This window comes from Aythya ferina, assembly GCF_964211825.1.
Source record: "Aythya ferina genome assembly, chromosome: 12".
NCBI classification, from domain to species: Eukaryota; Metazoa; Chordata; class Aves; order Anseriformes; family Anatidae; genus Aythya; species Aythya ferina.
Genome location: NC_140308.1, coordinates 11,647,109 through 11,668,110, shown reverse-complemented (window position 1 = coordinate 11,668,110; position 21,002 = coordinate 11,647,109). Strand labels below are relative to the sequence as shown.

Genomic DNA, 21,002 nt, shown 5'->3' with positions numbered 1-21,002 from the left:
TGCTGGTCCACCTTCTCCCATTCCTCTGCTGGTTGAGCAGGGGTCAGCAGAGTCCAAGGCAAGCTGCATTTTGTGCCTAGACCCAACTTTCTGACGTGAACCCACCATAAGGGTCCTGAGCCTTAGGCAGAAACTGGGCTGCTGAGGAACCGTTGTTTCTCACCTCCCCTCTGGTGTAAGGGAAACCAACATCAAAGCCATGCTCACGCTCTGTTTGCTGCCAGCTCTGCTTTGTGCCCTCTCGCCTCGTCACTGGACACAACTGGAAAGAGTCTGGCCCCATTCTCTTGACACCCTCCCTTCAGATATTTACACACATCACTAAGTTCCCCTCTCCATCTTTTCTTAAACAGGCCCAGCTCTCTCAGCCTCTCCTCGTATGAGAGATGCTCCGGTCCCCTCAGCATCTCAGTCACCCTCCGCTGGACTCGCTCCAGTAGCTCCATGTCCCTCTGGCACGGGGGAGCCCAGAACTGGGCACAGAGCTCCAGGTGCGGCCTCACCAGGGCTGAGCAGAGGGGCAGGGTCACCTCCCTCGTCCTGCTGGCAGCACTCTTCCTATGCACCCCGGGACACCATGGGCCTTCCTGGCCACAAGGGCACACTGCTGGCTCACGGCTAACCTGCTGTCCACCAGGACTCCCAGGTCCTTCTCCGCAGAGCTGCTCTCCAGCAGGTCAGCCCCAGCCTGTACTGGTACCTGGGGTTACTCCTCCCTCAGTGCAGGCCCCACAAAGACCGCAGTTCCCTGCACATGAAGCTCTCTGGAGGCATGGCTGCTGTCAACACGCCACAGTTCCCACCATGATCTGCTGTCCAGAGCTGCTCAACAGCCATCAGCATCCCTCCAGAACTGAGTACGGATTCACATGGGAGAACAGGCACCTTCTGTCCTGCAGCTGCCATCGCCAGCCTCACAGCAGTCATCCAGCCAGAGGCGAGGTGACTCCTCAGTCCTCCACCAGAAACCGGTGCAGAAAACACTCTTCCACAACACTCATTGACAAAACAGATTTACCCAAAATGGTTGGTGCTCTACGCTGCCTTCCCCCAGAGCACTTTGTGCTCCAAGAAACCAATGAAAGACTTCAGTCTGCAGAAATGCAGTGGTTTTTTTTTTCTAGTGTTGTTATGTGTCTGTCACAGCACAGGCTGGTATGGCCTGGAGCAGTCCAGAACCAACCTAACCTCACCTCTCATGGCCAGGGCAACTCAGGAAACAGATCCTTAGAGCCAAAGGCCATTTGGAGATGGCCTCTGTTCATGCCTAATGTAGAGCTCTTGAGACATCAGTGTGATGATGGAGAGAATTGAACAATAGAGGACCAGGAAATGTTTGGCACTGCATGGCTGAATGTTCTCATATGAAAAAGGCAGCAAATGAGGAACAGCTGTTTGGAGCTGTCTGTAGTCAGCGTCTTCACAGAGGCAGAACTCCTATTTGGGAAGTATTTACCAATTTCAGGGTTTATGTCTTCAAGGAACTGCTTTAGTTAGAAAATGTGATTTTTAAAAGTAGCAGAGAACATCACACCAGCTTTCACTTCTCTGAACACAATGGCTTCCTCCTTCCTTGTTAATAAGAACAATTTAGTACGCCAACACACAGTGCAAAGTGCTGATGCTTAGTATTTTTCCATGAGGCAGCCCACAGCTACCGGTCTGGACCCCGAGCCAGCTAGGCTGCAGTGGGCTCCCCTGAATGCATGCTGTCACTGGCAGGTGTTCCAGGGCCAAAGCAGACATCTGGAGTGTCTTCTTTACCCCTGCAACAACATGCGGGTGGGTAGCAGGGATCTGGCTGTGTATTGCAATCTGTGGGATGCAGCTCTTTCCCTGGCAGCATCATATATGAGCCACATCTCTATCATAGAATGCTTTGGTTGGAAGGGACCTTAAAGATCATCTAATTCCAACCCCCGCTGCCATGGGCAGGGACACCTCCCACTAGAACAGGTTGCTCAAAGCCCCATCCAACCTGGCCTTGAACATTTCCAGGAATGTGGCATACACAGCTTCTCTGGGCAGCCTATGCCAGTGCCTCAGCACCCTCAAGGTAAATAATTTCTTCCTTAAATCTAATCTAAATCCACCCTTTTTTAGTTTAAATCCATTACACCTTGTCCTATCACTACACTCCCCAATAAAGGGTCCCTCTCCAAGTCCCTCTCCCTGCCCCACAAGCTGCTGGCTTATCCCAGTGGGACATTTCTGGCAGAGGCAGCCCATGGTGCAGGTAAACATTGGGCACAGCAGGGTCTGGTCTGTGCTGCTTGCACATGGGGCATGGAAAGGTGCAGGCCTGCAGTGGGAATCCGTGCCTCTCCGCGGCAGCCAGAGCAGCACAAACTGAGCAGAAGTCATTCTGCAATTGTCCCCTGGAGAGTGCTGAGAAGTATAATAAACAACATTTAAGTTGGTTGAAAGCATTGCATGCAAAGAAACAAATACAGAACAACACACTTAAGATCTTCCTAAACAGAGAAGAGTCCCTTGTCCCCAGCAGAGCAATGCAGGAGAAAGCATCAGGCCCCTGGCTTCTGCTCAGTTCATATGGAGGTGGAGAGATCCCCTGATGTTGCAATCCTTCTGAGTAGCTTCAAGCCACGAAAGCAATATTTCCACAGAGCTGGCATGAAGAAGGAAATACCATATTACCCCCAAAAAGGCAGTCTTTCAACACTGCACTGCAGGCAAGAGAGGGGAGAGGGACATCAGAGACCCTCACACCCATGGAGGCCATGGCTGCTGCAGGAGCTGGTGCCAGGATTTCCACTGGCATCGGCGTGGCTGTGCTGTGTCTCATGCCACGGTGGTACATGGGGGGTCTCCCCTCCTTGAAAAAGGGTCTTGCAAAGGCCCTCATGGGCACAGGCAGGAGGTGAGGAGCAGGAGGATGCTGTTGTTCAGATGGGTTACCTTTGCCAGAGCCCAGGACCAGGCTCTGGATCTGGAAGAGGATGAGCATGTGCCTCTTTGCAGCAGCCCTGCTTCCTCTCCCATCCCATTCCTCCCTCACATGGCAGTAGGAACTGGGGGCACACGATGCCAGCCACCCAGCCAGCTCCTTCTCCTGGCAGGCACGGCCAGGTCTTGGCCTCAGCCCTGTGCTCTGGGGCAGCAGGGAGCTCCCCCCTCCACCAGCCTGTGTTGGCCAGCACGACTGCCACCTCTCCACGGTGTCACTTCCCGCTTCTCCAACTAACTTGTTTGCACATGATTGTTGGCAGTCCAAGAAAGGAGCTTACCAGAAGCAGCTTTTTTCGCTGCCTTCTCAGAAAGGCTGCTCATCTGCCTCCTTAGGGCAGCGAGCCACATGCCTTCTACTGGTGGCTATGGGACCAGTTTGGCATGAGCTTACCATTAATCCGTGACAGTGGGTGGAGAGGTCCAGAAAGCCTCTGTCCAGTGGTGCTGCTGGGGCTGACCCTTACTAATGCTACCAGGGTTTGGGGGGAGGGCTGGCACTGTTTGGCCTCTGCCCTTTTGAATCCTACCTCCAGCAGTGTCCGCACAAGAGATGATGGCACCCGCGGGACAGTCCCAAAGGGCCGAAGTGGTGCTGTGCCCTGACAGACATCCCCGTGCTGGGCTACCATCACCTCCCGGTCCAAGCGGAGCCTTCCTGTCCCACCAGCTTCCAGAGCCCTGCCAGCTGCTCACAGAAGCAGGACAGCACAGCCCTGCACCCGCAGGCCCTACAGACCAGAGCTGTCAGCCCCCGAACCTGCTCGGAGCACCCCGCTTCTTTACGCAGCTCCTTGCACCAAGCCACAGCGCTGCACAGGGCTCACAGCCCGTACCCAGGGAGGCACACGAGCTGCAGGAAAAATCCAGGGGAGCCTGTACAGCTTAGGGCAGGTGACAAGCCTTTACATGAACAACAAACACAGCTCAGCAGGAAAATAAACCCTAACAGGCGTGTCTCCACGCAGCCTCTTAACCCTTCCAAGGCTTTCTGGCTCAGCTGGCTGACCGAAGTCACCGGGCTGCTTTTACAGCTCTTCCACCCCAGCCTTTGCTGAACCTCACCTGATAAGAGCAGGGCAACTCCCTGTCCTCTGCTTTTGCCTAGAGCCTCTGTGCTCTCCCTGTCTTTCAGCTAATTGATGTGCTCCCTCAGCTTATTTAGAGGACCAGAGTCAGCTTGCTCCTTGGGGAACATGCTTTTGTCATTGCCGAACTCTCTTTCTGGGACCATCACACTTCCCTCACCACCCCCTGCTTGGTGCAAGAGTTCTTCTGGCTCCTTACTGTGGTCCATGTGCAGTGAGTGTTCAATTACAGTGCAGCTGACTCGTCACCTAGAAGAGCAACAGGTTACAGATGGTGGCTGTTACTGGGGACAGTGCCCAGCTGGTGTTGGCTGGAGATAGCTAAAAAAGAGGTTGCTGGGGCTACAGGCAAGGGATTTTCCAGCTCTGGGCCATCATTCTCACGTTAACACTGGGGATGCAGCACGAGAGAGGGGGAGAATGAAAGAAGAGATTAACAAGGCATGTCTGGGATTCAAAATGCTGTTTGAGGAATAATTCCTCACCGTGAGACAGAGCCGATTGCATTATGTGCTGAAAAGTGGGGCTTGTGACTAATAGTGTTCATGCTTGTACCTGTGTGACAAAAAGAAAGTCTGCTGCAAGGGCTGACTTGCCTGTGCCCCTTCTCGCTGAGCCGGGCTGCAGCCCAGTGCTGTCCCAGCTCCATGTCCAGCGTGCACCTTCAGGGCACCTTGGGTTCACTCAGCTGGCAAGGCTCTGGAGGAGAGGTGACATTTAGGCAGCAACCCCCCCCCCAGGACACCAAGATCTGTGACAGATGGGACAGGCGACCAACAGCAAGCTCTCAAGCAAAGGTGAAGCACTGCCAGCAGTGAACACCTCTGCATGGCTTCCTCCTGGTGGTGCCACCAGCCTGTGAGCCCCTGGCCACCACCTGATGGCTGACATAAAACCCCCGATGCCCACAGCTCCTGGCTTGTGGCCAGGGCTCCTGTCTGGCTGCAACCCCCCAGCCTTGCTGGCCTGAAGGTGACACGGGCCACAGCTGCCTTGTGCTCTTTCCTGCTCCTTGAAAGGGTCCTGCTTGCACCCAGGGGCACAAACATCAGTCTGCCCCAGGTCTGCAGGCCACCGAGTTTCCCCGAGTTGGAAGGGCCTTTGCCTCTTGCTGCAGTGGACAATGCCATCATGTGGCTGTTGTGACTTTGCTGAAACACAACACGCTGCTGCCGCTTTCTGCCGTGCCACCGGGAGATCCCCTAATTGGGTGCCGGTAGCAGCACCAGGGCTGCCAAGCACTGACCTCACTTGTGGGTCCCGCATCCCACCACAGCTGCATCCACCCACAAATCCCACGGATCACGAGGCTGTGTGGCCGTGATTTCAGTGCTGTTGTATCATTTCCTGCTTACTGCGGTGCAGGAAAAACATCCTGCCTTGGTGGTACAAACAGCTCCATGCAGCCCACTCTGAGGCGGCTGGGACTTTCACTGCGGAACAATGGGCTGACCAAAAAATAACTTTTCCTCTTGGCTCTGTTCCTCTGGAAGTAGTTTTTCCCCTTTCTGCTCCCCCATTCCCTTTTCCCTGTACTGGCTACTTTCCCAACTTTCTTTCTTAGTATCATGCACAAGTGCCTAAGATCAATTCTTCTGGGACATTGGGACATTTGTCTGATTGGCAGACAAAGTAGGAAGCTGAAGGCAGACTCAGTTCAGAGTTTGCCAATTCAAGTATTCTAAACATTATTTTTTTTTCCGCCTGGGGAAGTGCTGGTCCCAAAAGTCCCAAAGTTACAGAAACAGCTCAAGAAGGGAGTTGCAACCAAGACCATGGACCACCCTCCCACCCCAGCACAGGCTGGTGGCATGTGGTATTATTCAAGATGCCCTGCCACCTCCTCCAGTACCACAGAAGTCCTCACTTCTCCAAAACACACCACATCACACTTAGTACAAAACCACTATTAAATGTACTTGGATCCTCTGACTAAACAGAACACCCTAAAATAAACCAGGCCAAGGTGTGTTGTGTGCCGGGAGGCCAGGATGGCGGCACTGCGTGAGGTACCAAGTCGCGCTTGCAACCATTGCATGGAGCAGGCCGCGGCTCTCCATGGTTTTCCCCTCACAGACCTCGGGTCAGCAGAACAAAGGCGCCGTGCAGTCCTGTCAGCGCCCGGAGGCGGCCCCGCGAGGCCCTGGGCTGGGACTTCCACCGGGTGTTTTTTGTCTGGAGGTGGAAGTGGTCTGGGCAGGTTAGCTCACGCGCCAGATTTAGCCTTAGCAAAACAGAGTGCATTGTCTCACTACCAAAACCGAAACCGCTGCCTTTGATAGTGACCTTTTGGGGGAAGAGGGGGGGAGGCTGTTTGTGAGGTTTAACCACTTCGAGGACAGCCGCAGCAGTGTGATGCCTTTGGGAGCACGTAATTGATTGCCCTGCCTTTCGCAGACACCATGCAAAACCCCACGGGAGACACAAGTGGTGGTGAGGGAATTACAAACACGTTCCCTTGCCGTGAAGCGGCTTTGGAGCAGGAGGGCAGCCCTTTGTGTGGCAGCTCTTTTGGCTGCCGACAGCCCCAGCAGCTGGGCAGGGCTGGAGGGGAGCTGTGGCGCTCCCCACACCCTCAGCCCTCGCCCAAGGGGTTGGTGGTGACCTGAGGGACCTTGAGGGACACCAAAAGGGTGAAGGGGAAGGAAGCAGGGCGGGCTCCATGTTGTGTAGCACAGGGTGGGCAGCAGCACCCAGCGCTGTCAGGATGGCCGAGCGGTCTAAGGCGCTGCGTTCAGGTCGCAGTCTCCCCTGGAGGCGTGGGTTCGAATCCCACTTCTGACAACTCGCGGATCTTTTGCCGCGCGCCCTCCGTTTCTTTTATGTTTTTTTTTTTTTCCGTTGTTGTCGTTTTACGGTCGTTTCCCGGCTCTCTCCGCAGCGCCAAAAGGCAGGAGGCGCCCCGCAGCAAAACGCGAAGCTGTCAGAAGTGGGATTCGAACCCACGCCTCCAGGGGAGACTGCGACCTGAACGCAGCGCCTTAGACCGCTCGGCCATCCTGACCCGCTGCGCCGAGCAGTTCCTGCAGCCCCTTTAGTGCCACGCGGCGGAGCCCCGACGGGGACCCCGTCCCCGTCCCTAGGAGCAGTGCCAAGAACCAGCGATGAGCGATGTACCCCAGGGACTGATACTGGGTCCAGTCCTGCTTGGGATCTGCATTAATGAAAATCTGACAGAGGTGGGACGAGTGCCTGAGGCACTTTAGGGTCATGTTGCCATCCAGAGGGTCCTGGGCAGGCTGCAGACATAATCTGCCTCCTGCAGCTCAACAAGGGCAAGAACCAGGTCTCCAGACACCGTCTGCAGCGACAAGGATATCGTAACCCCGCTCCCCTCCGTGGGGCTGTACCGGCGGCAGCCCCGGGGAGCCCCCGCCCCGACGGGGCGGGCCGGGCCCGTGCCCTGCAGAGCCAGAGCGGGGGGGGGGGAGGCTTCCCCCGGGACCTCCTCCCCTCAGCCGGCGCTGGGGGCGGCCCGAGCCGTGCCGAGCCGTGCCGGTGCCGGTGCCCGCAGCATGGCCGGGCTGCCCGGCACCGTGCGGCCCCGCAGCGGCTCCCCCGGAGCCTCCTCCGCGCTGCCCGCCCCGCGCCTCGCCGCCCTCGACGGCGCCTTCGTCTGCTCGCCGCTCGGGGGGCTGATGGGCGCCCAGGCCGTGAGTACCGGGGTACCGGGAGGAGGGAAGGGGGGCTCGGTCGTGGACCCCTCGGGTGCTGCCCGCTCCTTGCGGCCTCGCCGCCGTGCCCGCACTTTCCGTCGGCGAGGAAATGGGTTCGCGGTGCGGCTTGCGGGGCTTTCTGAGGGAGCTGCCGTCTGCCAGATCTTTCTGAATGCTGGTGCAGGCAACCTGAGCGACCTACGTCCTTGGAATGGGTTTCTTTCCCCTGCAGGCTGATAGGCAGGGTTTGGGGAGCTGATAGTGGCTGATAGTCCTACCCCGTACTCAGTGGCATTGCCCTGGCCGAAAGCAGACTGGATTTCCCTTTGCCCTTCCCCGTCCTTGCTTTCTGATGAATCCCTAACCCCGAGATGCCGCAGCCTCACTCCCTTTCCCCTTCTCCCCTCTCCAAAGCTGAAGGAAGCATCTTCTGTTTGTCCTCACAGCCTGGGCTCAACACGCAGCAGCTCTCGGTGCCGGGCACAGGACGATGCACGCAGCCCCGTGGGGCACAAGCTGATGGACCCGCAGCCCCCGTCAGGGCCTGGACTGTGGGACAGCACCGTGCTGGTGGGCGAGCTGCGTGGTGCGTGCCCCTCTGCCCGCTGCCCCACCGGCTGGCACCGTGGGGCTGAGGAAGGGGCAGGGAAGAGCCTTGCAAGGGGGTGCCTTAAGGAGCATGGGGAAAGAGAGAAGGTGCCAAGACCAGTAGAAGCTGCTGCCGTTACCACCTCTGCAGCCCACTGCTCAGTCTGTACTGCTTCCTTCCACAGCAGCATTACATGTGCTTGCACAGCTCCCCAAAACCTCTCCTCTAGGGGCTTCTGCATTTCTTCCTGGCAGTGAGCTCCAGGCAGCTCGCACACACCATCTCCTGCTGCCAGAACACGCTGGTTTTTGTTTTTTCCTATCCAAGTTTCTCCTGAACGCCTCTTTTGTGATCACGAGTGTTAGAAACCAACATGAAAGAAAAGGTGGCATTGTCCCGATGGAGGCAACAGCAGCCGAGCACCAAGGCTTTGTGCACAGGGGGACAAAGGCTGTTGTGTCTCCAGCATGACAATAAGCAACGCAGACGGTGGTAGCGTCAGCGTGAGCGCCCTGCCAGCTGCTTTCAAAGGGCCGTTCTCCTCCCCGTGGATGGGCCCGCAGCTCTCTGCCAGCTTCACCCGGCTCTGCCAAAACAGAGGCTGGCACCTCCATTCCCAGCCAAGCCCATGAGGAAGCCATCGGATGCGGTCTCCAGTCATGCCAGGGCGAGGATGATAGTTGGTGAAGCCCTCACAGGCAGGACCTCTCCTTTGGTATTGTGATTTTCAGTGGTGCAGGAGCTGGACAGCCCACGCATGCTGGGATCTGCGCAACTGCACTTGGAATCACAGAGTTGTTTAGGTTGGAAGAGACCTCTGAGATCATCTAGTCCAACTTTGGGAAGTTCCCCAGCAGGAAAGTAGGAACGTCACCAGGAAAAGACCAGCTCTTGTCTTTGGCTAAAGCTGTTTCTTGTGATGTTTCTTCTAGCATGAAGCTCGCCAGGTGTAAAAGCCCCCAGATGCAGGGTCCACGTGGTCCCTTAGAAATGCAAACAAAAATCCTGTGTTTTTTTTTTTTGACACTTGTATGTGCATCAGGAATTGTTTAGCTGTTTATTTCTTGCTGAGCATTAGAAACAGATTCAGCTACTGCTTTTTTCTGGATTATGCTGCAGGTAGCCTGCAGGCACCTGATGCGACAATTATGTAGTTAAACCTGCTTGATGCGAAAGGTGAGCCCTAGAAGCTGTACAGGATATGTAAACCGAACCAAACCAGTCCACACCTAACCCAACAGCAGCAAGAAGCTTGCTTGTGTTTTTGTTTCAAGTGATGCTGTACCTGGGGGACGTCATGGCTTGGCTGGGGCCCCAGGAGCCACCACACATCTGGATTTATCCAGCCCAGGTCACATTCCCAGTGCTGTGCCAGCCTGGCACGGAGCAGCCAGGCAAGAAGGGACCTTTGGTGGCAGGGATGTCCAGGCTTCACTGGCTCTGACTTGCAGCACATCCCTGTGCTGGCTCCTGGGGCCAAAACCTGCAGCAAGGTGACCCCAAGTGATGAGGGTCCCAGATGGAGACCATGTCCCAAGCTTCCTCAAGTGGTGACACTTTGAGGCAGCAGCTGGGATGTGCAGACCCAGTTCCTACACCTGCAGGAATGGCCACCTGAACACTTTCCCCTTCCCACCCTGCAGGTGCTCGGCCTCCTGGTGTGGGCTCTCATTGCTGACACGACCTACCACCTCCACGCGGCGTACGGCTGGGTGATGTTTGTGTCCATCTTCTTCTGGGTAGCAACAGTCCTCCTCTTCATAACCTACCTCCTGCAGCTTCCTCTGAAGTTCTACATGATCCCCTGGCCCCTCGTGGTATGTAACCGAGCATGAGCAAGGGGCATCCCCCCTGGGAAGTGCCTCAGGACAGCCCCAACCCAACCTGTTACAATAGGTTGTTGCTTTTGACCTTTTGCTTTTTAAGCTTTTGGAAGTGCCTCCAAGCGCAGGCTGCTGGGTGTAAGGCAGAGCGCAGACCTCACCGCCTCTTCTTTGCCTTCCCCAGTTGATGATCTTCAACGCTACAGCAACCGTTCTGTACATCACCGCCTTCATAACGTGCTCCGCAGCCGTCCAGCCTACCTCGTGGCGCCAGTGGGATTACAACAGAAGAGCTGCAGCGTCTGTAAGTACAAGCACGCAGGCGAGGGCTGAGGTGCTTAAGCCACTGCGCTCACACGTCGCTGTGCTCCTCTTCCAGTTCTTCGCCTGCCTCGTGATGCTCGCCTACGGGGTGAGCACCTTCCTCAGCTTCCGTGCCTGGAAAGGACTCGGCAGCAACGCGGCCACCAGCCAAGTGACCAACCACGCATGAAGAGCAGCGTGCACCTGGGCAGGGTGGCTCAGTGCAGCACGTCACCAAGCCACTCGTGCCACCAGGGCTTCTTCTGGACAGTGGTGGCAGTGGCCCACATGCCAGGGTCCTGTGGAAGCTGTTCTGTGGTCTCAGGTGATGCTTCTAGCTGATGTGTCCACAGCGCAGACCCACCACAACTGGTGCCATCACCAGCAGCCTCACCAGGAGGCCGGGGGCTCACCGGAGGCTGAAGCTCCTGCTTGTCCTTGGGACTTGTTCCTGCCCTCACACACCCCAGAGGAACCTGATCCTCACTGGAGCAGCACTGCTGAGGGGATTCATTTGGCAGACTCCAGTACCAGAACTCACTAAAGCAAGCTCGGGTTCCTGTCTCTGGTCATTTGCAGCCCCAGTGTAAATAAGTGCAATTAACTTGTATCAGTGGGGGCAGAGCTAAGCCAAGGAATAAATCTAAACTATTACTGTATTGATTTAAAAAATGAAACAGAAATTTTATGCTTTAAATAAAAATCTGAAATCCAACATTTGAGTTTGTCAAGAAAATAAATCTCTTTTTATGAGAAAGAAGATGGCAGGTACATCCACAGAATGGGCAGTGGAGATTTCACCGGCCCAGAAGACCACCATTTCCCTAGTGTGTACAGGCATTACAACCCAGCCCACAGGGAGAAGGCACAAAGTCCACGGTGTTCACGTTGCTTTGCTGCATGCACGTACTGTGAGCACAAGAACACGAGGAGTGCAAAGGCTTTGCTGTGCTCCCTCCTGTACACACAAAGGTCTCGGTGCTGCACAAGGCACTCAGTTAATGTTTCCACCACTTCCCTTTCAGAATTTGCATTAGCAAGGCAGTTATGTCTGTTAGCTACAGGTGGTCTTCAAAAAGCTAAACGAAGGCTGGAAATGCTCTGGGAGCAAACACAAGGTCAGAGCCTTAAGAGTAGGCTGACCCATACCTGAGCACAGAACCATGCCGCGCTGGAGACAAGTTCAGCTTTAGTTTCTTGGAGATGGGCTGGCACTTGTCAGAACTAGAACTGATGCCCAGCCAGACACAGCAACGTTTTCTTTCACATCCTTCTGCTACAAGCTAGTAGAAACAGATGAAATAAATTAAATCTATTTACAGAAGGCTGTCACACAGTAAGCTATGCTGCAGACTTACCACACACCCTGTTCGCATGGATCTAATTTTAACTGGTCTACAGAGGTAGGCTCAGGAAATTTTGCTACATTAATGAAAGGCAGGAATTTAAAAGGGATTGAATAAACTGCATTAGCCTCTGACAGGTCTGCTTTAATTTGCTGTGGAAGAAGAGTGGGGTAAATGAAGCGTCAGGTTTTACCAGCTATAAATACACATTAAAAAAAATCAGTGAGAAAATTAGCATCTTTATGAATTTTTGTGACAAAGTTAAAACTCTTAAAAAGTAAAGTCAGACTTGCACACAGATAGTCCATCATATATAGAAATTTAATGTCTTAAAAAAGACCCTCTGCCTGATGGAAAACACATCGAGGCAGAGACCAGTCATGGAAGCGTCACAGAGAGATGAGAAATACAGAGTATATTCTTCACATGTAGAAGAGCAGTATAGAAGCAGAAAGGATTTGGTCTGAATGGCTCCACTCAAACTGGGGGAGTTTTGTTGCAAACTTTTGTGGTGAAGACTGTGGTCTAAAATTGAAAAAGGAGCAACAACAAAAAATTTCATTATGAGTTGTTATCGATACACCCGAATACCTACAAACAGCATGAATATTTGGTTGTGAAAAAGCTTCATAATACAGAAAGTTTAACTACACCCCCACCTCACAACTAAGCTGGTAAAGCTATTTTAACATGCTACTTATGTTACTTCACAAAATAAATTAATCTGAAAATGCTAAATTGTGAATTGGTGAGTTAAGAAAGCAGAATAGTACAGATTTATCAGGAGCAAGAAATGAAGCACCACACTTTTGTGAAATGGTGAATAGTGACTTTGGTATACAGTTAACACTGAGACACAAGTTCCTGTCAATATATGAATTCAACCATAACAATTACAAGAGAACTTGCTTAAAATACAACAAACTCCCTCCAGTAAGGAACTGTCTGAGGTATTCATTCAGACTGCTGTTATTTTACAAAATCATCTAGAGCAATTGTAACAGAAAAAGAAGAAAAAAATATATTTCCCGTAAAAAACATCAGGAACATTTTTAGTTGCATTTTTAGTTTTAGTACTGTTGAAATGTCTGGCAGAGGTCAACAGGAAGAGGATTTCATCTCATTTGTTCTGGTAGACATCCTGTCCACAAACAAAAACTGGTAATGGCCCAGCCATAGTTTAGCTCCATCTAGGTTCTCATCAGGCTGCCAACCAGCACCTTCACCACTGCTGCAGTGCATCTCCCCTGTGGCATCAGTCATGCACTCTGTGTTTCTACCTACTCTTACGCTTTTAAAGATGGACTTGCTTTGCCTGAGCATGTCGTTAATCTGCTGCTTAATGTGTCTGAACAGCATAAGAACAGCAGCTCATTGTAGCTCCAAATACATTTTAATTCCAAGTGCCATCAGAGATGCAGCTGGGATTTTGTGACAGGCTTAAGGCTACAGCTCCACTAGCAAGCAACTCATCTATTTTTCAACTCATGTTGAAAAATGTGTTGCTTTGTTAACGTTGCCAACAGTTCAAGCACAAATGCATGCATTTGCATCAAATGCAGTAAATGACATGATGGTAAACAAGGCTGTGCCCAATCTACCATCATGCTTACAGTACTAGAACGAACACAGCTCTGCCACTGCCAAACAGAAGGTAAGAAACTACAGACATAGGCCAGATTTGGATTTTTCACGGTTATTTTTTCAGTGTAGAACAGCTGGGGCCTGAACAGAAGTGAACCAGAGAACTTCACACGTTAAGGATGAGACTTTAGCCAAAGAGCAGACAGATTTGCACACTAGCACATCAATTCTCACAGAGCAGAGAGGCTGTCTCATGCTGGAACATCTACATACTAAAACATATTCCTCTGCTAGAAAGCTGTAACACGCAAGATCATATAAAGTTTAAAAAAAAAAAAAAAAAAGGCATTGACAAGGAGAAACTCAGCATTATGTATTTGCATCTGTCCTTCCAAGAGCTGGACAGACACACTGCCTTCTTGGTTCTGAGAAGTTCTGCCTTCTGGGAAGATGATTAAGATGTCAACCCATAAAACACACGTACAGCCCTATCTATTGTCCTCAGCTGAGCTTCTCACTATGTGTAACAATTAGAACGGCACACAAATACTATGTGCTTATTAAAAATAATTACAGGGGTAGGGTTGAAATTTTCTTCTGTGGTTATTGAATACCAATGTGTTTCTAGGATCAGGTATGTGACAGCAGAGACTGGAGGATGAAAGAGTTTTCATCGTGTAACAGCACCTTGATTCTTGTGACCTTTAGTGTTTTAATGTCCAAATGAAAGCAGCAGCACTCATCTGGAAAAGGAAAGTAGTGCACGAACTGTTCTAGGAGGAGGATATTGATGATTTGTTTAATGATGTCACCACTAATCCACTGCTTAAATCCAGACTTCGACCTTCTTTTTCCTATAAAAATACGAGAAAAAGAAATCCTTGCCTCAGTGCTGCATTGGAATAATCAGGCTTTTAAATTCAAAAGATAAAACGGGAAATTCATATTCTGCCTGTTAAATCAATATAAAATTACATGTTACCTGAGCATCTATGACTGCATGCAGCTTGCTGTGAGACTTGAAAAATTCTTATCTGAGCATTTTATCAAATTCAGCATAAGATTGTGCAAGAAAACCTGGACTAAGTACTTTTGCATCATTTTGCCAGCTGTATGTCAGCTCAAAGCAGCATCTTGCTTACATCTGGTTAAGAATACCCAGCCAACAGATTTACACAGTGCTTGAGAAACTAGTGAAATCTAGCTTCTGTGAGTCTGCCTCTCAGGTGTCTCCAAAAGCACAAATCCCAACTGAAACTACTCCGGCTGCTGAGACACAGAACGTCTCCTCAACCTGCTTCCATTTTTGCAAAACTTGAAGGGGTGAGGGGAGGAGGCAGACAGGAGCCAGCCCAGCCAGAGAGGAGAAATACATTTGGAATAAGTTCAGAAAGCTAACTTTGGATTGTCTGGAAAAAATTAATACCACAAAACACCTGAGCAGTTGAGGCTGGCCAGGGCCTCGGTCATCTGGTCCATCTCCCTGCACAAGTGAGGCCACCTAGAGCACACTGTCCAGGATCATGTCTAGCCAGCCTCTGAATGTCTCCAAGGACAGAGACTCCACAACTTCTTTGAGCAACTTGTGTCAGTGCTTGCTCATCCTCACAATAAAAAAGCATTTCTTTTCATGTTCAGATGGAAATCAGCCTTCAAAGATGCAAAAGCATGAGTTTCTCCACATATTAACTTAATCCATGTTTTGTAGAAGTTATTAAATGTGCAGTTTGAGTTCAATAGCCACTCAGTTATTTTTCGTTTGATCCTGTATAACCGTTGAATAAATGCTGTTTCCTGCTTTAGTAATAGTGCCTTCAGTACTCTCAGGCAGAGCTATACAAAAACGACAGCTGTTAAACCAATAAAAATAAACAATGTGACATACTTACAGCTCTGTAATCCAAGAACATTTCTTTGAAAGCCAGGAAGTCAGTAAATGTGAGAAGCATGTCAAATATATCACCTGCCATTTCATCTTTGTGCTGTCTATAGACAGAAGAAGTTGGGGAATTAGAAAATGGTCTGTGAAATAAATTATTATTTTAAAATAGAGATTAGAAGTGCTACCAGGACAAGTAGAACAGTATCAACGTTTAAATAAGAATATTATAGGCCTCTCATAAAGCAAAATTCTAGACAAATATTACCATGTAGTATTTCCAAATCAAATGCATTAATATATTTATCTAAATACGAGATGTAAGGGTATCAAACCAGTCCTAGGAAACCAGACAAAGAACATGACCTGCAAGTCAAAAGAACTAATATTCAACTAGCATTTATTTTAGTTATTCAAAACTAGAGAAATAATGTGTCTTTTTGATAGCTTCATAAACAACTACTAGTAAAGTAACTGATTTACTTAAAAGAGGGTATAGCCCACAGAGACAGAGAGCATAATAAAAAGTCTGTTTTTAAAGTTCTAAGTAAAAGAAGGTTTGGATAAGGGTGGTTTTTTTTGTTTGTTTGTTTTTTGTTGCAGCTGTTGTTGACTTTTTTTTTTTTTTTTTTAGTCTACCAGCAGTCTGTCGAAAAAAATTATAGAAAAAAAATATTTGGTGTTCTCATACTGATTTCTAGTCTTATCCCTTAAAACCCAATATATTTCAGCATGATAGCTCTAAAATTTAGAATAGCAAAGCATGCTGGAAACAAGGAAAGGGGTCAGTCGGTAGCACTGCATACATGAACTGTATTACTACCACCACTAAGGAGGAACCTCCTTCTCAAGGAAGAGCTGTCAAACCTAAGTTTTAATCTAGACAGAAAAAAAAAAAAAAAAAAAGAGATGTATATAATTCACACCCAAGAAAAATCAAAGCAGAAGACTTACTGCAATGACATTGTGAAAGCTGTCATATTAAAACCAGGAATCCGATCAAGTAATTTTTCTTCAATGTATTTCTCTACTAATGAGATCTAAAAAATATAAAAAATACCCCAACATGGTAAAGAATTCAACTGGAAAAGAGTAAACTTTGTAATGCACCCTTAAAACATAAGTTGTTTACTACAGCAATAGACTTCTATTCAAGAATTATAAAGATGTTTTGATGAAAAGTTTTGTAAATTTTCAGGTGGAACAAAGAGAAAGGAACCTAAGGCTCCAGAAAGTATCTTTTTGGCTCACAGATCCTGACAGTGCTCGAAAAAAGAGACAGAGGGCAATTAGTAGGCTTTGCTCCATGTAAACCCAATATTTTATAAAGGAGGGAAACACAAGACCTGACACTCTCCTTAGAAGAATAACAAAAAAGCAATACGTGCAAAGAATAGGAAAAAGTATCTTACATATTCATTAAAAATAGAAGTATAGATGAGCTTGTTTTCTTCTGAGTCATCAAACTCCTGGTAGTGCTTCTCCATAAAAGTCCTCTGTATTAACTGGAAATCATCATCTGGACCACAACAAAAAGACATCATACAGTTAGGAGTTTAGTCATTCTTTTTCTAACACAAACCCCACATTCACCAGTCCCCTGTTTCCCTGAGACAACTAGAGAGCCCTGCACATGTGCAGTTAGTCACATCAGTACCACAGCTGCTGCTGAGCCAGTGTCTGACCCATCTGTGATAAGAGAGAGGCTGCTGATAAGAGAGAGCAGCAATACTTCAGTGAAGGGAGTCACATCACCGTGGCAGCAGCACATCAGCCCATGTTTTGGCAGCAAATGACACAGGACAAACATGTCCACCTAGCAAGATCTACAATCACTCCTTGTAAGTTTCATTTCCACTCAGTCTTAAAATAGGAAGACTTTTTTCTGTTTTGTTAATAAGGTTATTTACATGCAACCACCTTTAGTTCAGGATTTTGAGTCATCAAGAACTTGTATTTTTTATAAAATGAATACCTCTTCCCCTACAAAAATTGTTTTTTCCCTTGAATTCAAGGAGCACCAGTGAAACTCCCAGATTTATTTTCAATTACTGAAGATTTTTTTTCTAGATGTGGACATGAACTTGGCAGGCTACCAACAAATTCAACAGAAGAGGTACAAGCATCAAATTTACACAAAATACGCCAGAATCAGCTATCTAAACCCTATCACATTCAATATGATTTGTTATCATTTCTTTAGATTCAATTGCATCGCCAGGCAAACTGAGGTTGCAGAAACTACAATAACTCTGTGAAGGATTTGGGCAAGAAATATTATACACTGATCTTACAAAGCAGCCAGCAGTTGATCAGCATAAATTCTCTTAGCATCCTCAGCTTCCTAGCACACACACACTTTTTGCTTAAAACTACAGCCCTAAGAATTTAGGACTTTTCATTGCCTAAGCTCACATGGTGAGACTGGCACCACTCAACATTCCTCCTGCCAACAGGTACTGCCACATTACAGGTGCACACGTACATGGAAGTTGCATGAAACAAAATCAGCTCAGAAGGTTAGCCTTCAAAAGGGAAAAGTGGTAAAACATGATGACACCCATCTTCACTTAAAGAACATCTACAGTTGCAGAAGGCAGCAGTACCAGGTGCCAGGTACTACAGCACCAAGCTACTGATCTTGAGAAGAAAGGAAGAAAGTTGCCCTAAAGGAGGCAGGGGCTATTTTGGCTCCCTAAGTCTGGCTACCAGATGAGCAGCTTGCTGTATTTTTAGCACCCATCTTGTTGTCTGTAACTGCTTGCAGAGCTTACCCATTATAATATCCTCCAGATTCCCAACAACTGCATCAAACTCCGCATCAGAAGGGGAGGAGCTGAAAGCAGAGAAAGGCCGTATTGCATAAGCATATACTCCAATATATAAGTAATAATTATAACAGCAAATTAAGTATTATCCATCCCATAAATCCAGGCTGCTACCACAAGCTTTACTTCTGCTCTTTTCCCTGCATAAGTCTACATGGTGATGACAGAACCCTAGGCACTCTAGAGAATGTTTTGCAATACTTGATCTTCTAGAACCATTTAATACGTACAAGTATTATATCATGGAAGACACTTCAACATTTTTCTTATGCAAGAAACATCTCTCCGTGCTACAAATAAAGGGCACAATCTCATAAGGCCCTTCTGTTACGAGCAAGTCTTAAACACTGGTATGGATATAAAGTCATCCAGGGAAAAAACCTTTATTACCAGCATTTCAGGACCCCAGATCTCTCTGCTTATTTTATTGTTATTGTGCAGCTTGCTCAGACACATCAGGTAATCCACAGAATTTCCTTGGCATCACATTCAGAATTCATCTGTAGTGGACTAAACTCTCCCTACACTCTGCAGCAGATGAAACTTTTTTCTGACATATCACCCCACAGGACATTTGTCTTCAAGAAAAAAGTTAGCTTTGATCAGCGTAAGTACCATTTAAATTAATTTTAATTTTGTCTTTATTATCTCTCAAATATTTCATTAATAAATCAGAGCAGACCACTCAGACCAAGTTTTCAGACTCAATTTTAAAAACCTCATTGTTTTGCTGTTGAACAACAGTCAGCGAAATGAATCCAAGAGCAGTTTAACTGCCTAGCCACAGGGCTCATTCTGACCAGGCAAAATGTTTGAATGAATCTGATCACCAGGTGATGTTCTAGCAACGTTTGCGATCTGTTAAACCCTGAAGAAGAGTAGAAGCCCGGCGAATGGAAAAGCATGCTCCTCCACCAGAGGGCATGCCACCACCAAAAGAGGAGTTTACACAGAACAGCCACAGCATTACGTACCTAAGCATCATGTTCAGACAACAGGGGTTATCGCTTTCCATTTATGTGTAAAGATAGGAGACTTTGCAATGGATAATTTATTATTTTCTCCTGCAAATAAGCACTACCATCATTTTTATAGCTTAGATTTTATAGCTTATTCTATTAATTTAAGCTGCAGTTTCAGTTTGTGAATTTTAACTGTTCCAAAACAGCAGCGATTGCATCTCCCTGTACAACACACCTACATCTGCACAGCAAATACATGCTCACAAACCTTGTCACATCTGGGCCAGCACAACCTGTGTTGCTGACGTGTGGGCAAGGGAAAGTGAGGCCTTTTAGTCCATGGGGTTTGACAAAAGAACCAAATCTATGAACTTGAGTGACAGAGGCATAGGCACACACTCCCTTCTCCCACAGGCTTTAGGAGAAAAGTTGGCCAGACAGATGTGGGGCAAAGCAGCATCTTAGAATCTACCACAGTAAAATTTGGTTGAGATCCTGTAGAAGCATCTAAGAGGCAAATTCAAACACACAGAAATACTGTCTTGTTAAAATCTGTGAAATAAGACAATATATGGACTTGAAAAGGAACGAGGAATTATGAATTTAAAGAGAAGGCAGAGAACAGTTTTCAGCTTTATTTTTCGGCATTTGTTGGGACCACGCAGCAAGGTCTGTCTGGTTCTGCACTCACTGAGCTGTATTTGTTTGCTCTTCATCTAAACTCTGAACTTTTCCCTCCTGGGGCTTTGCATTGTGCTGTGTCCACGTTCTCCTACGAGGCAGTACCTGCTAATGACTGTGGTGTCAATTAATTATTGTAATTACATTCCAATTAAGATATTTTAACTAGGAAATAGTTTACTGAAAATCTGTACAGAACGTAGCATACTTACACGGCTACACCAAAGTCTTCCTCATCCGAAGCCTCCATCATTACCGCATACGCTACCAGATGGGGGAGAGAAGCCGTTGCACTGCTGCTGTCAGTGGTCGCTCCTTATTTTCAGAGGAAGAGCTAAAGAACAATACGCAACGTAGCGTTAATAAAAATTCAGTCTTTAAATTACCACAAGGGTTTTCAAACAACAAATCAGCACTAAACCTTTAATGTCTAGATGCGGGAATGTCAAAAGCTTCAAGCTCTCCCCAAATTATCGCCGCTTCTTTTCTGCAATAACCCAAATTCCCGAGGAACTTTCTCCGCCTGGCCCTCAGGCGAGCTCCGGGCGGTGCGAGGGCCCTGCGCCTCCCACGGTGCTCCAGCCCGGGCTCCTCGGGCCAGCCCAGCCCCCAGCCCCCGGCCCTGCGCCCCTCAGAGCCCCTCAGAGCCCGGCCGGGCCCGCACCTCCCGCCCCCTGCCCGCCTCCATCCCCCCGTGCCCGGCCCGGCCGTTACCTTGGCAACGCTTCCTTCCGCCCGCGCCTCAGCCAATCACGGAGCGGAGGCTGCGGCGGAGGGCCCGCCCCTCGCGAGACTAGCCAATGGGAGAGCGCGGGCGGCGGGGGTCGCTCCCGCCGCTGCCTCCCTGCGGGGCCGGGCCCCGGAGGCCGGAGCCCGGCAGTGGCGGGGGGGAGCTCCCGTCAGGGCCCCGAGCGGAGCCCGGTTGGGGGTCCCCCGAGCCCCAACGGTCTCCCCCTGCCTCCTCGCAGCCCCGAGAAGGCGAAAGAAGCGAAGGCTGGGCAGTCTTACAGACGTTTTATTTGCGAACGCACAACTCGCTACAGCTCACGTCTCCCTTCTGGGGTTGCTCGCCCTTCCTGCCCTCCCCAGGGCACCGAGAAGCCTTTAGGGACCCGGGCCACAAGAAGCAGCTGCTGTTAAGCAGGAGGCCCAGGCACTTCTGAACATTTTACTCAGTTAATCCTCACCGGGGAAACCAAAGGCCTGAGGTTCCTGGCACCCATTAAGGCAGAGTTCAGAAGGGGGGGGGGGGGGTAGCTTTGTGCCTAGTGTGGCGTTTGGAAGCATTTAAAATTT

At 49.3% G+C, this 21,002-nt stretch overlaps 2 protein-coding genes across 3 annotated transcripts; one reads left to right on the top strand and one right to left on the bottom strand.

Moving 5' to 3' along the window:
* The first annotated feature begins 7,540 nt into the window (after positions 1-7,540).
* On the top strand, positions 7,541-11,141 carry PLLP (plasmolipin). The gene is made up of 4 exons (XM_084533444.1): positions 7,541-7,708; positions 9,944-10,117; positions 10,308-10,427; positions 10,503-11,141. The coding sequence occupies exons 1-4, from the start codon at positions 7,571-7,573 to the stop codon at positions 10,614-10,616; spliced, it is 546 nt and encodes a 181-aa protein (XP_084389570.1). The 5' UTR covers positions 7,541-7,570; the 3' UTR covers positions 10,617-11,141.
* Positions 11,142-12,077: 936 nt separating this feature from the next.
* Positions 12,078-20,266, bottom strand: ARL2BP (ARF like GTPase 2 binding protein). 2 transcript variants are annotated; one of them, XR_014697282.1, is made up of 8 exons: positions 20,128-20,266; positions 19,919-20,040; positions 18,010-18,071; positions 16,648-16,754; positions 16,190-16,275; positions 15,246-15,342; positions 14,044-14,210; positions 12,078-12,297 (listed from the first exon to the last, which is right to left on the bottom strand). XR_014697282.1 is itself a non-coding variant. In XM_084533639.1 (7 exons), the coding sequence occupies exons 2-7, from the start codon at positions 19,957-19,959 to the stop codon at positions 14,130-14,132; spliced, it is 474 nt and encodes a 157-aa protein (XP_084389765.1). In that variant the 5' UTR covers positions 19,960-20,040; positions 20,128-20,266; the 3' UTR covers positions 12,078-14,129. The 2 variants fall into 2 exon arrangements, 1 of the variants encoding a protein (XP_084389765.1); XM_084533639.1 differs by having other exon boundaries at positions 12,078-14,210.
* Between the last annotated feature and the right edge of the window lie 736 nt (positions 20,267-21,002).

Coding starts and splice junctions, on each gene's coding strand:
- PLLP (XM_084533444.1), top strand. CDS start 7,571: ATGGCCGGGCTGCCCGGCACCGTGCGGCCCCGCAGCGGCTCCCCCGGA. Junction 10,118..10,307: donor TGATCCCCTGGCCCCTCGTG/GTATGTAACCGA, acceptor TGCCTTCCCCAG/TTGATGATCTTCAACGCTAC. Junction 10,428..10,502: donor ACAGAAGAGCTGCAGCGTCT/GTAAGTACAAGC, acceptor CTCCTCTTCCAG/TTCTTCGCCTGCCTCGTGAT.
- ARL2BP (XM_084533639.1), bottom strand. CDS start 19,959: ATGATGGAGGCTTCGGATGAGGAAGACTTTGGTGTAGCCGT. Junction 16,276..16,647: donor CTTCTATTTTTAATGAATAT/GTAAGATACTTT, acceptor TATATTTTTTAG/ATCTCATTAGTAGAGAAATA. Junction 14,211..15,245: donor TGTTCTTGGATTACAGAGCT/GTAAGTATGTCA, acceptor GTATTTTTATAG/GAAAAAGAAGGTCGAAGTCT.